Raw genomic sequence first — 14,202 nt, 5'->3', positions numbered from 1 at the left:
AGGCAACGTATGATGTGTTGTATGATTGCTGCTGGCATACAGTTAACACTGCTGTGTGACCTTGTGAGGTATTAGCCACCAGCTGAGGGGTGCCTGGACATTGGCTAGTGGGGATTCTCTGGAGTGGTCAGTGGATTTCATGGCAGCCAGGCCCTTCCTTTCAAGGGGTTAGTAACAGCTACTTTCAGTGCTATAGCTATAGTGTGTATGCATGGCAGCAGGCCAGCCCCAGCACCGCCTCCTTTCCTCAGCTGCTCTGCACTACCCCCTCCCTCTCTCCCACCTCCACCTTTGCAGCAGTAAAATGCAGCATTCGTAGTGCGCATGCGTCTGCCCCAGTCGCGTCCTGGGGTGGTTATTTATAGTAAGTGACGTCACCTAGAAATAGAACGCGGGGAAGCAGCGCCTCCTCCCCTCCCCTGCGGTCTCCTCAACTCCGCCCCCTTCTTGCCCTCACAGGGCGCAGGCGCAGGAGGCGGCAACAGTGCGCGAGGCACAGAGCGGGGAGAGAGAGGCGCGACTCGCGAGCTGTACACGCTGGTGAGGGAACAGAGCGAGCGCGCGATCTTCCCCCCGCCACAGGCACTGAGGTACCTACCAACCGCTGCCCCGCGAGCGCGACGCGCCAACGGCTGCCGAAAAGCCCGACGGTCACTGAGCGCAAGGCGCCAACGGCTGCGGAGCGAGCGCGTTCGCGCGCTAGGTAACCCGTGAAGCGCGAACTCTCCGCTTAGTCCCCGCGTGAGAGGGGTGCCGCTGAGTGCCCAGCCCGGCAGTCACTACGGAAGCGGCCATGGGGGACCGAGAGCAGCTGCTGCAGCGAGCCCGCCTGGCCGAGCAGGCGGAAAGATACGACGACATGGCCTCAGCCATGAAGGCGGTGAGTAGGGAGCAAGGTGTTGGCTGCGGGTCCCACGCGGAAGGAAAGCGGGAAGCTGGGCAAAGGCGGAGTTGGGCCCCGGGGTGTGGGGGGGATGCAGCCGGCCTTTGGGTCCCACCTGAGGGAAGCAGGGGGCAGTGGAGTCCCGTAGCACGGCGCACTCGCTGCTGTCTCCCCTCAAGAATCATGGGTGGCGCCTTGTGACTCGGCGCGGGGAGCCTGGGATCTGTTTCGGCAAAGCTGGGAATGGAGGGGGCTGGTCCATTCCCCACTGCTGCAGCGGGGTGTCCAGCCCTTGCCCTTCCGCTCTCCGGCAGCGGCGTGTGAGCCCCCGCCCCGGTACGCTCTTGACATTTCCTCACGGAGGGTGTGCGCTCGGGTGCCTCTCCTCTTTCTTTCTCAGCGGCGCGTGTCCGGGGCAAGCGGATGGCATAATGCTTTTGTCCTTCATTTGCCGGGGGGAACTTCCTCTTCCCCATCGATCCTGCCCCGCCCCTGTCTGACGCCGGCCCAGGCCCCCCCCTCCTCCGGGGTGGGCCGGAGATGCTGGGTTTGACCTTGGAGTGGTGGTTTAGCGCCTCCAGGTAACCTGGGACCAGTCCTAGAGCTGTAGGCGTGGGCTGATGGTGCTGTATGTATGGCCCGGGCAGTCTCTGTGCTTAGAGGTGGGTCTGGAGAAGCCTAACATGGCAAGACGACCCTTTCCTTTCTAGATGTTTCTATGGCATCAAGAAGGCATAACTGGAGGAGGCCTTACCCACCAACCTGGGGAGCTTTCATTCAAAGATCGTGTAATAGCTGCATCCAGGAACATAAACACTCACAGCACAAGATCCCTCAAGGCATGACTTTCTTTTTCTCAAGGCAGTAGAAGAATTTGCTTGCTGTATTGCCTACAATCTGTACGTAATTTTGAATACTTAAATGCATTCAAATAGTATTTAAAGGTAGATTAAACTTGCCCCTTTAAAAAGAAGCATTTAACAGTAACTTGTATTGAACACACAATAAATTAGCAAACCAAACTTCTCAGGTCTAAACTATATGTGAGATCCCGTGAAGAGTATTTTAGCGTTTAAAAATTAAATATTAAATTAACATTCAATATCCTTCCAGATATTTGTGCGATGGTGCTGTCTAAATAGACAGTCCCTGCCCCAAAGAACTGGGCTTCATGTGGAGTTCATATTATAACAAAATCAATCCATCCATGATCCAAAATGTTACAATACATCAGACTCTCAGTTTATATCACATGCCTTTAAAATAAAAATTAAAAAACCTCTCATTCTGTTTGGTACTGATTTTTATGGTCTGCTTTGTATGTAATCTCGTACAGCACAATCTCTTATGGCTAATAGAATTCTTACACAAAAGTGCTCTTGGATATGTCTGTAACAGAGCTATTATGTTTGAAGTGAGAAATTATATTAATGGCACTACTAGATTTGCTAATTGAAGTGGGAATGACTCTGCCTTTAGAAATACCTTTCATTGCTCATTCTAAAAAAATTCTTACTTGTCCAAGCCTATGTACAGGTTTTAGTGAAGTCTATTGGTGACCCAGGAAATACTTTGTAAAATTGGAATAAATTTAGAAATATAAAAATGCAGCTGAAATATTTTTACTATTTAAAATTTCCTATTCAAATATTGGAATGCATGAAATTAGAAAACAAAAGCAGAGTGGAGCTACCGTCTTTCAGGAAATGCTGCAGATAATTAGTGTTTGTCTAATAGACCATTTTAAATTTAAAAATATTTTGCTATTTTTTTATCATTCCATCCTGCTTCAAAATCATTTGCCTTCGCTTTCCATATTTCCTTTACCCTCCAATAATGCATATGACAGTGCAGTTCCTCTAGGGCTCTAACTTCAATATTTGTCTCAATGCATTGAATTTAGACAAAGGTGCTAATTGCTTCTTTAATATATACCTCACATAAACAATTATAAACATACCTAAAATGGAAGTTAAAATGTTTCCACTTTATTACAAATGATGAAAACTGTAGTTATTCCTTGAATACAAAAATAGTTAACTCCAGTTTCTCCAAGTATATTTTTAATAAAATGTTGGTTAGCTGGATACTTTTTTTGCAGGTTTTCATTCTAAAACATGATGTAACTTCTAGAACATCCTTGTACATTTTGGGCAGGTTTGGGGGAAAGAGTGGGAGCTTACATTTTTATGCGAAAGGCAATGTGTTATGTGGGCTCTTACAATTACACACAACTAATGTTTCCTCTAATTTTAGTACATATAACCTAAACAAAAAGCTTCTATCATTTAAAGAAGCCCTACCCCTGTAAAAAAAATAAACTAATTTACAGAGGGAAATATTTGCTATCTGACAATTACACACACAAATGTAAACTGATGTGAATAGTCTTAAACTAAGACATTTCTTGATATGAGGATGCAAAAAAACTTGTGTATAGTGGGAGAAATACATCCCACGTTTTCTGCCAAATAGACTAAAGACTTTAGCAGTATGTTTCAAGTTAATGGTAGTTTTGTAAAAAGCTAGTTCAAGTAGAAATTCTAATAATTTAAACCTGATAGGAAATACTGTATATTTGTTAAAGTAATAGTACAATCATTAACTGCTGTTGAGTTTTTCTTCTTGGCTGAATGCCAGCTGTTTCCCACCTACCATGATGAATAGCAGGAGAGGAAGATAAAAGACTGCGGTGTGACATAGACAGTGAGTTTGGTTTTCTTTCAGAACCCTAACGTTCCCTCCATGAGAAATACAGTTAAATGTACCTCTGTAAAATGGTATTTTGCCAAAGGGTGTGGTACATTCATTTAAGTAAACCCTTCTCTAGGGCTCCAGCAAACTAACATTACTTCTTGTGCTGGACTTCCATATTGATGCTTTTAATTATTATACAGAGAACAGGAACAGGCCATAGCTGTGGAAAAAAAACAGATATACTAAAAGCATATTTTTATTTACTTTAAATATGGCACTTCACATGTCTGTGACGTTTGAACAATTATATGAAGAAGCAATATTGCATTAAATGCTGCTTTGTTCGAATGAATTTCAGAAATGGTATGAAATACTGACTAATAGCAAAAAGGAGTTAAGCTATTCTGCTGTATTACAACATGAGCTGTAGAACTCAAAATATATGAATTCCTGTGCATTTTGCTCAAGATTTTGATTAGTCTGTATTGCTATTTAATGTAGCAACATAGTGACCATATCTAAATAACTTATTCATTTCAAATTAGTGTAAGTAGAACTGAATTATTAATTTGAGAGGAAGTAATCTTGAGTAATACTTGTGTGATATGTGGAATACTGAACTCCTTGCCAAGGCTCACTGCAGATGGAAAGAAAATATATAACATTAATGAATATGGTATGCACACCATTTTCAGTTATATTATTTTTATTTCTTTATATGTATAATAGGGCTCTAACTTAATTTGTAGGGAGCTTTTGAAATTTCCTCTTTCATATAAGGTGATAAAGAATTTTGACAGACTTGCACTTTCAGTATTACATCATCTGGCTCTTTTCTCTTTCCAGTGATTGTCCGTTTTTGGTAGTACTGTGTGTGTGGAGAAGCAGGGATGCTTTTGATCTAAGTGCTACCCCTGCCTGCTGCAAGACTGTCTAGTGCTTTGTCCTGGTTTGATACTAAGGGTATGTTTTCAATACAGAGTTAACTCGTGAGATTAGCTTCCAAGTTAGCCTTGCCCAGGTGTGAGCAGCCACACCGCAAAGCCATACCCAGGTTACTGTGTTCTCCCTGATGATGCTGTCACCTGTGTTTCTCTAGGACTTTTGGGGTCTCATCCCATGTTCTTTATGCTATGGTAAGCTGAGCCTCTCTGATTCTTTCTGAGTCAGTTGTGGGAGAACTTGGGTGTCCAGTTGGTCAGACCTGGGGAGAAGGGAGTCAAATTGTAGAAAGACATTAGAGAACTGTCAGTACTCATGATTTAGTCAATGTCACCACTGCACAGTATGGCAGTTACCAGTCTGAGTTAAATCGGCACCTGTACTTTAATCTACACTCCCAGACAGGGCAGCTAGCCTGAGTTGAAAGCACAGGTAGACTCAGGTGAGTGGATTTTCTGTGTGGAAGTAGGCTTGGCAAGGTGGTCAGTTGAATAGTCAAAAAGGTTACTTGACCACCTATTATTTGATCATCAAATATTCAGCAAGAATGTCCTGATATAGGTGCCAACCTATCTTTTTGATTGCATCATGGTGCCGTTCTTTTTTCTTTGGGGGGGAGTGTGTTAGAATTTTATTGTTTTGCATTTTTCTGAGTTAAAATAACTCCATTAAGTAAAAGCAGCAAAGAGCCCCGACCAGGGTTATTCTATCTTTTTTTTTTTTTTGATTCTTTGCTGCTTCTACAGAACCAGACTAACACGGCTACCCCTCTGATACTTGACTCCATTAAGTAACTTGTTTTTTGTAAATGAGGTATAACTGTCTATCTGAGGCTAATCTTATTGGAGACCATAAAGTCTTATTCCTTTTGTTACTGTTGATACTGTTCTAATAAACTAGTGCTTGAAAATATTTGACCATTTTTGACATCTGACCAAGCATGACTGGGCAATTGACCAGTTAATTTTGGATTGGTCAAATTTCCAATCTTATGTGGATGGGAGGAGGGTTAAGGGCACACCTAAATAAGAACCTGAGCTAACTGCATGAAGACACACTGTCAGTGGCTCTTTTTCTTATTCCTAGCACTGCTGTGGCTTGTACCATAGTAATGTGAGAGCATGTTTTTTGTTGACTATCAGGTAATAGGTAAAGTTTACCAACTGCAAAGCCCAAGAGCCCTCCACCTCCAGCAAGAGATGGCTATGGGTATAGGGGAAGAAAAGCTGCCTTCTGTCCTTCAATTCAGTGTTTTTCAACCATGTGTGGGAGATGGTGAGGTTGAGAAGCTGTCTGCATTGCCATGGATCTCTTCATTACATCAAAATGTGTATCATCCATCACCAATGAAAATTTATTCCTGCAGTGGGTAAAGCAGGAGGTTACACAGTGACAGCCACCTTCTCCCACAGTATACCCTAATACGGTTGGCCACTGAAGAAACTTAAATGTGCAGGCCTGCAACACCCTGCTTCTCTCACTGAAGCAAACTACAGGAGTAATGTGATTTGGAACCTTGAGACTCCTGTTAGATACCCACCCATCCAGAGTTGCAGGTAGCCTTCTAAATGAATGGACAGCAGAGTGAGTGAACAATAAAATAGTGCAAAAAACCCCTTCCAAAAACACAAATGAGAAAACTCGGCAGGAAAAAGAAAATTGACAGAAAAAAGTGATATTCTGGGACATAGGGCAATGGCTACATTACAAAGGAGGGGTACCCATCAGTTGATCACGGGAAGGCAGGGAGTGCTTCTTCAGAAATTGTAGAGCAGTGTTTCTCAGGGAATGCTTCGCAGACCAGTGCCAGTCCCTGAGATTTCCCTTACATAGTTTAGGAAGGCAGCAAGCTGGTCTCTGAAATCAAAAAGATTGAGAAACACTGTAGAGAACTCCTGCCATGAGCAGAACAAGAGCAGTGCTGAAATAAGTCAGTACACTGAATAGCCTCCTCCTAGCATGAGCTACTGCTGAGTTGCAGATCTTGAGTCCCTTTTCCTCAGTTGTAGACAACTGACAGGCCAAAGAGCTGAGGTTACAGTGTAGTTTTATTCCACCCAGGCAGCCCCGATAAAAAAAAACAGGTCTTTCCAAAACTCTGTTGAGATTTAACAGTGTATGGTCACTAATTCTACACTGAGTTTAAGGCACTGTATGTACCACATACTGTATTGTAGTCACCATTGTGTACAGAGGTGAATGTGCCAACGCCTGTTTTGAAGGTAATCATGTCAATGTCAGTTTCTACATGAAACTAATCTGATTATAACCCTGTGGTGAAGAGGGGGGGGCACGGAACACAGATTTTGGAATGGTGTGGGTTTGTTGTTTTTCACTTGTATGTATTCCTCATCTAAAACATATTTTCAGAATATGATTCCAGGTTGAAGATTCATGGTGATGCATAGATAGCTTCAGTATACAGCCTACAAGATTCCATACCTCTCATGTCTGACAAAGGCAAATGGGAAGTGGTGTTGAGACCACTACTGGGTGAGATAGTTAAAGGTACCCTGTTTAAAAAAGAAAAAAAGAAACTTCTTTTTTGTACTTTTTTTGTTTCTTTGATGTATAAAGACATCCTGAAAGCTCTCATTCTCTCTCACACACACTGCAGGTTTCAGATGTATTCTGGAAGTTCTCTCTTCCCTTAATTAAAGGAATGGGTGCTGAATCCTTGATAATGATCTCTAACCACAATATTTGAGAGAAAACAGGTGTTGTTAACAGTTCTGAACTAAGAATAAAAATAACTGAGTTAATCAGGTTTCACTTCCTTGATACTTGCAATCTTAAAATCCTATTTCTTGTTCCACCATCTGTAGTCTTCCTAGGACAGAAAACTTCTAACATTTTAAAAAGAAAAAGAAAAAAGGGTCAGAACGAATCTTCTATTAACAAAAACGCCTTCCCTTTCAGGCTACCTTAATAAATCATAAAGCAGCAAAAAAGTACCCACAACGATTTTTAGGTTTTTTTTTAAAATCACCTTTTTAATATCTTTTCTACAAGAAGTCAAGGTATTTGCTTCCTTCAACTTGAATGCTAATTATCCTTCATGACCCTGGCTTTGCACTCACTGTGGGAATTGCATGTTTTGCCACATGACTTCCCCAGTATGGATTTGCAAAGGGACTGTATCTATAGAACAGCTGTGTGGAAAGCAAGCCCTGTTTGTCATACTATTTTTGGGATGTTGAAGTTACCAAGCTGTTCTTAAATTTCCTTTAATAGGGAAAAAAATCTTGAAATGTATGTATGGCAGAACAAAATCTTCTGATTTCCTCTGAAACCCCTCACTTAATGTAGCATTGGAGTATGATACAAAGACACTGCTGGTCTCCTTGCTTAGTGGCATTACAGTGATGGATATGAATTGGATGTCCATACAGCTGCTTCTATATCTTTCAGCAGCCTCTGTTCCAGTTGACCTGCTTGCAGAAATGACTTAAGAGATCTCCAGAGAGTGGTGTTGAGGAAACTGCTTATTTGCCTTGAGGTTGCTGCTTATGTGGTATACCACTAGATTCTGTTCTGTCAGTTCCTCCTGGTCAGTACATAATAGGCCACTAGGAGAAATATTAAGACAGTTTGAGCTATGTAGCCATATGTGCTGGTGATACCCAGTTCAGTCTTTTAATCAAATCCATTAGGTGCCTATCTGTGAGAAGATCCTGGATAATGTTTTTTTTTCCTCACTGGTGCCTCTGGTAAGGAAGGTGCAACCTTCCTCTTGTGTAATACATGCTCCCATTTAGCCTCATGCTTGTGACTTGTTTGTGCTAAACACCTTTTTGGAGCTTCAGGTGATACAGAATCTAGTGGCTTACTAACTGGTGCTTCTTGTGTGGAGCATGTTAGACCTGTGTTCTGGAAGTTGCACAGCCTGATATTTTTCTTGTAGGTATAATAAATTGTGTTCATTTTGAGCTATAAAACCAAGTGTGGTTTGGATCCTGGCTGTTGTGTTGACTGATGCTTTATGTGAAAATTAAGATCCACTGAGACACTTAAGTCAGTTTTAAAGATTGTTAGTTGCCAGGGGTTTGGAGGAAAGTTTTCAGTTGAGGTCTTTTGATGCTACGAGCTTTCCTGTGTTGGTCTGATAGTCAGTTTGACTTTTGCACCAGTCCTCTAAGTATTCTAGTTACTCACCCTTTTGCTTAATGGAGGGTATGTACATGATTTGAGTTTCTGTTGTGATTGGAGAGGGAGAGTTCTTCAGTTATTTTTGTCAAATGGCTTTGTAATTAATATGTACTAATTTGCTGTCCAGTATCCATGTGTTATAATGCACTTTATTTTCAACTTTCACATTTTTTAAATTTTCATTATGCACACAGTTGTGGGAAATTAGGGATGCTTAAGTTTGAAGTGGAAAGAAAGGCCTTGGAAACTAGAGAGAAACTAAGTGGGAGGGAGAGATAAAGGCAGGAGCATGAGAAGCATGGGCATGGAAAGAAGTTGGACAGCTGATGGGTTACGTTAGCTTTAAGAAATATGCTATAGATACAATGAACTGAGGCTAAAGATGGTGTATAGTTTCTCTAAATAGCAAGCACAACAAATAGTTTTGCTTTGGTTATCATTCAAATTGTCTCTTTAAATGAAGATGTCATTAAAGAGGACTGTAGTTGGTTCTTGGGAACCTAGCTTTCCCTAGGTTGCCTTGGAAAATGCTGCTCTCTGTCATACTCTTAGACTTTGAGTCACTGAGCTGTATGGAGGAATGGGTAGCAAGCACATATTAAAGAAGTTAGTTACTGTCTCTACAGAGGTTCTCATGGCAATAATGGTTGCACCACATTTAGAATTCTAATTTTTCATTAAGATGAACTATTTTATATCTGAAAAGTTAGACACCATTCTTGAATAGTTTGAGTTACTGCGGTACTCTAGAAATAGAAGTTATCCTTGAATTTGGCGAGGAGAAATTTAAATTTCTTTTAATAGTTATGATATCATGTTGGCTTCATCTCATTGGCAATGGGAAGCAACGATTTTCCTTTGCCACATTAGGTTTTTTTCCACAGTTGTCACAAATTTTTAATATGATGTTGCTAATGAAATATGCTTAGTATTGTAGACTCAGATAAGTCAAAGCACTTGCATTCACCAAGAACCACCCCCCAATTTAGAACCTCCAATTGTTTGCTAAAATAGAACTAATCCTAATCTATAGAGTCTAGAAACTGTCTTCACAAACTATAGTAGAGTGCAGTGAATCAAATGTATTGTAAATGTGATATTTAAAAATATTACTGAAGGTTCATGAGTCAGTAACAATGCATTGTGTAATTATTGCAATATGTGGTTTTTAATTTACTCCCAAGGAATATTCCTCTATCTTTTGAACTTTCCAATTTACTCCATTTTATATAATTTCTTCCCTTGCCCAGCTTTGAAATCCTGGGTTGCAACCACCATTTTAGCTGAAAACAGGACAAATTTTAATCAGATTGTGTGAATTACAGTCCCGAAGGTGCAGTGAAGGACGTGTTGTGGAGCAGTACAACCCAGTTCTCCTCCAGTGGCTAAGCATACCGTTTCTTCAGCATGCACCTAGGACCCCACAGCAGGGTTGAATATGGAGAGGAACTGAATTGTCTGGCACTGTCCTGTACTTCCACTAGGCTGTTGGGCAGTATAACACATTTGAATTCAATAGGAAAAGTATGTAGTGTATTTGCCTTTTTGGAAAGAGTTTCCAAATCAGTTGTCTTCCTCTTGAATACTTCTGCATCTTGCCAGTTAGATGCACACTGTTCAGTGGCTGTTCTTAAGTCTCCTTGATGAGACTTAAAAGTGTAGTATAAATGTTTACAAATACCTTGGGGAGATGGTATGGTAAAGTTTAAAGTGAAATGTGATTTTTTTTTTTTTAAAGGAATTGACTTGCACTCAGGTCTTCAGTTTTGGTTAAAGTGAACAAGAATGCCATCATGTCTAGGAGGAATTTTTTCCTCTTGCAGTTTCTAAATCAGTCATATTGAATGTTTGCTTTTTCTTCTTCCTCAAAACCAAGTTATTTTAAGTTGATCTTTCTGTGTATATTTGCAGGTGACTGAGCTGAATGAGCCCCTCTCCAATGAAGATAGAAACCTGCTGTCTGTAGCCTACAAGAATGTTGTTGGGGCTAGACGATCTTCCTGGCGAGTCATCAGCAGCATAGAGCAGAAAACTATGGCGGATGGGAATGAGAAGAAGCTGGAAAAAGTTAAAGCATACAGGGAGAAGATCGAAAAGGAGTTGGAGACTGTCTGCAATGATGTTTTGGCCCTCTTAGATAAGTTCTTGATCAAGAACTGCAATGACTTCCAGTATGAGAGCAAGGTCTTTTATCTGAAAATGAAAGGAGATTACTACCGCTATTTGGCAGAAGTTGCTGCTGGTGAGAAGAAGAACAGTGTTGTGGAAGCTTCAGAGGCTGCCTATAAAGAGGCTTTTGAAATCAGCAAAGAGCACATGCAGCCCACTCACCCGATAAGGCTTGGGTTGGCACTCAACTTCTCAGTGTTCTACTATGAAATCCAGAATGCACCTGAGCAGGCCTGCCTTTTAGCCAAACAAGCCTTTGATGATGCCATAGCTGAGCTGGACACACTAAATGAGGATTCCTACAAGGACTCCACACTTATCATGCAGTTACTTCGAGACAACCTCACTCTCTGGACAAGTGACCAGCAGGATGAGGAAGCAGGAGAGGGCAATAACTAAAGAGCTTTCATCCCAGCCCTTCTTCATCCACTCCACGATCCCCATTATCACCATCCCACAATATTTCCTTGCCACAGTTTCACTAAATATCTAGTGCTAAGCATATCTGTATTGTCAGCACAGCTGTTCAGATCTGCAGTCCTCTTTATCAGGAGGCAGTTCTGGATAAGTCTTCATGAGCATTGCTGGATTGATTGATTGATCTGCCCTGTTTATCATAGTTGCACTTGAATGGTGCAGAAAGATGCATATTAAAGAGGCATTTTAGTTTGCCTATTGATTATCAAATATGGGCAAGAATAATGGAAAGTGAATTAATCAAAAGTCTAATCTTAAATTTTCCATTTGAAATGAGCTGATAGTGTTTTGTTGAGCAGTACATCTTGTGCATGCAAAGCAAATTAGCCACCCCGAAAACTTTTTCAACCAATGAAAACAGTTAAAAAGCTGATGTGAAGTGACAACTTAATTCTATTTATCAGTTTACAAACTGTTCAGAATGTGAGGTTTTGGTAGCAACTTGCTTTTTGCCTCTTTAACTTATGATGTGCACAGACTTTCATTTAATGCAATGCATCTACTTAAAAGTTTTGATACTTGTAACCTTTTTTGCAGTTGTTTTGAAATATCATGAATTTATTTTTTGTAAACTCTTTGGCTGTTTAGTTGTCTGTGTATTCTGACAGCGCCATGTCAGTGTTAGCCCATGTTAAGATGGATGACTCTCTGAGATGCCAGACTTCTAAATTTAATGTTTTGGAATTAAATGAATAAAATAAAATGCTGCTTCGGAAATATTATCTCTACATGAGCTGTCCTGTCATCTTTTCATAAGAATGGAGATTTATAGAGGTGTCCAGCCTGCAAATACAGTCCTAAATACATTGAAGAAAATGTAGCAATCCAAACTAAATATGTAACATTGCTCACCTATATCCCAGTGGGGCTGCCAATTGCATATTCAGTGCAGTAATTTGCTAGTTCAGCTGTAATTCAAGCCTGCCGGTCAATGTTTACAAGATTCTAAAGAGTATCGCTTGTTGACATACTAATTAGGTAAGAAAAAACTTGTATGTACTGCTTCTGTCCATGATGACTTATACATTTTTTTCCTTAGAAATTACAACCGAGTTGCTTATACCCATTAATGAATTTTGAATTAAGTTTCTTTAACAGAAACCATAGCATTATCTTACTCTTGTCTATACAAACAAAATGCAATCATGTTGCTTAATTAGTGTTGGATCTTAAGGAGTTCCTCTCAAACTAACCTAAATCTGATCCCCCAAATTCACTCATTTGCTGTATCTCCACTTACAAATTAGTTAATGTGTTGATTCCTTGTGTGCTCTTGTATTAACCTATTTAGTCATGTTCTTTTCTGACCTCAGACACATTTTTATCTATAACAGGCCATCACCCCTCACCCTGTGGTTTAACTTCAGCCTGAGGTCACTGTGCTGTCCAGCCAGCCTCTGCAGTTCCTGAGAGCCCTAGGCAGCAGAGTCCCATTCTGGAGTGGAGTTGAGCTGGCTGAGTCTTGGCTGAATAAACCTTTTTTTTTCTGATTCAGCAACTGGCCAGTCAGCCACAGACGTCTCAGAGAGGAATTGCTTGACACCCTGCTTCTCTCACCAGTTGCTCACAGCTAACAATGTCCTATGTAGAGGGAGGAATATTCAGCTGATGAGTAGCATACTTTACCCACCCAGTTTCTACTGTGCAAGGCTGTGGTCGTCTCACAAACAGCTGCTGTTCTGAGCAGCTTCGTCCTATGTCCTTTCTGTGTTAAAACCTACCAAGTTCAATTACACTTTGTCAGCTATGTTTATCTGTTGCAGTATTAAAAACACCTCCATTTCTTCCTACGCTACAGTTAAAAACATTAGTAATACAAGTAATACTGTTATAACTGCATGCTATGCAGCTATTAAAAATGGTTACAAGTGTTTCCAGGAGGAGACAGCAGCTGTATGGTCATCTCTGTGAGCAATTTGAGGAGGGAGAAGGTGTGCTCTAAGAAGTTATGTGGGAAGGTAGCAGCCTTATAGGGATTGAAGAGTACTTCCTGCAAGAGTTACCTTGAACAGTGGAAGACTATAATTGAAGGTGTGTGAATACTCTGTGTGGCATCAATTTGGCTGCAGGGAAAATAGGGCTGTGAACAGGAGAGGGGTATGTGTGAGGTGGTGATGCTTCTTAAACATTTGCAGGAATATGGGGAAAATCACTTTTTTTTTTTTTTCAAATACTAAAGGAATGCCCTTGGGTAACTATTTTTTGAGACCTTGTGAGAGACTTTATCAAAACCTTTTTCAAAGCCTCTATAAATTACATCCAGTAGTTCTCAGTTTTCAGGGAATTATATAAACCATTGATTTTAAAAACTCATTTTATTCTTAATTTAGACATGCTTGTTTTTCTCCATGAGGTACTCATCTAGGTGCTTTATTTCACAAATGAAATTTTGTTTCCTGATCCTCTTGTGACTTCAGTGTAATATTACCAGGGTTGATGGATCCTTGTGTTGGAGCCCTTAGAAACTTACTCGCCTATTCCCTTTACTACCTACCAATGAAGACTGGCTTTTTGGCAGCTGTTGCATCAATTTGAAGGGTAGGTGAGAATTGGGCCCTCATGGCAGGGCCCCCTTATACAATGTATCATAAGGACAGGGTTATTCTGAGGCCTCATGCCAAGTACTTGTCCAAACTTGTTTGAGTTCCATATGAACCAATTCATTCATCAAGTCTTCTTCAAGCTTTACCCAACTGTGGGGAAAGTTACTACATCAAATATGTGATGTTTAAGGGTATTATGATACTGTAACAGGACAAAATCATTCAGGAACACACTGGCATTCATTTGCTGAAAGGGTTAAGGGTCAGGCAGTAACATAAATTATTGAAACCGATCACTGCATAAGAACATGTTATGAGTTAACCAGGTTTGATCCATCTAAC

The 14,202-nt window shown here is 40.8% G+C and overlaps 1 protein-coding gene across 2 annotated transcripts; it reads left to right on the top strand.

The window, feature by feature from the left end:
- The first annotated feature begins 414 nt into the window (after positions 1–414).
- On the top strand, positions 415–12,045 carry LOC123354856 (14-3-3 protein eta). 2 transcript variants are annotated; one of them, XM_044997211.1, is made up of 3 exons: positions 415–880; positions 1,594–1,722; positions 10,583–12,045. In XM_044997211.1, the coding sequence occupies exons 1-3, from the start codon at positions 794–796 to the stop codon at positions 11,237–11,239; spliced, it is 873 nt and encodes a 290-aa protein (XP_044853146.1). In that variant the 5' UTR covers positions 415–793; the 3' UTR covers positions 11,240–12,045. The 2 variants fall into 2 exon arrangements, with proteins under 2 accessions (XP_044853146.1, XP_044853147.1); XM_044997212.1 differs by lacking the exon at positions 1,594–1,722 and having other exon boundaries at positions 419–880.
- Positions 12,046–14,202: the final 2,157 nt, after the last annotated feature.

This window comes from Mauremys mutica, chromosome 22, assembly GCF_020497125.1.
Source record: "Mauremys mutica isolate MM-2020 ecotype Southern chromosome 22, ASM2049712v1, whole genome shotgun sequence".
Taxonomy (NCBI): domain Eukaryota; kingdom Metazoa; phylum Chordata; order Testudines; family Geoemydidae; genus Mauremys; species Mauremys mutica.
This window is presented reverse-complemented; position numbering and strand designations above follow the sequence as displayed.

What these genes read in the sequence shown, in the direction of transcription:
- LOC123354856 (XM_044997211.1), top strand. Translation starts at nt 794, where the DNA reads ATGGGGGACCGAGAGCAGCTGCTGCAGCGAGCCCGCCTGGCCGAGCAG. An exon ending in TGGCCTCAGCCATGAAGGCG is followed by an intron (nt 881 to 1,593) that starts GTGAGTAGGGAG and finishes TTTCCTTTCTAG; the next exon opens with ATGTTTCTATGGCATCAAGA. An exon ending in ACAGCACAAGATCCCTCAAG is followed by an intron (nt 1,723 to 10,582) that starts GCATGACTTTCT and finishes GTATATTTGCAG; the next exon opens with GTGACTGAGCTGAATGAGCC.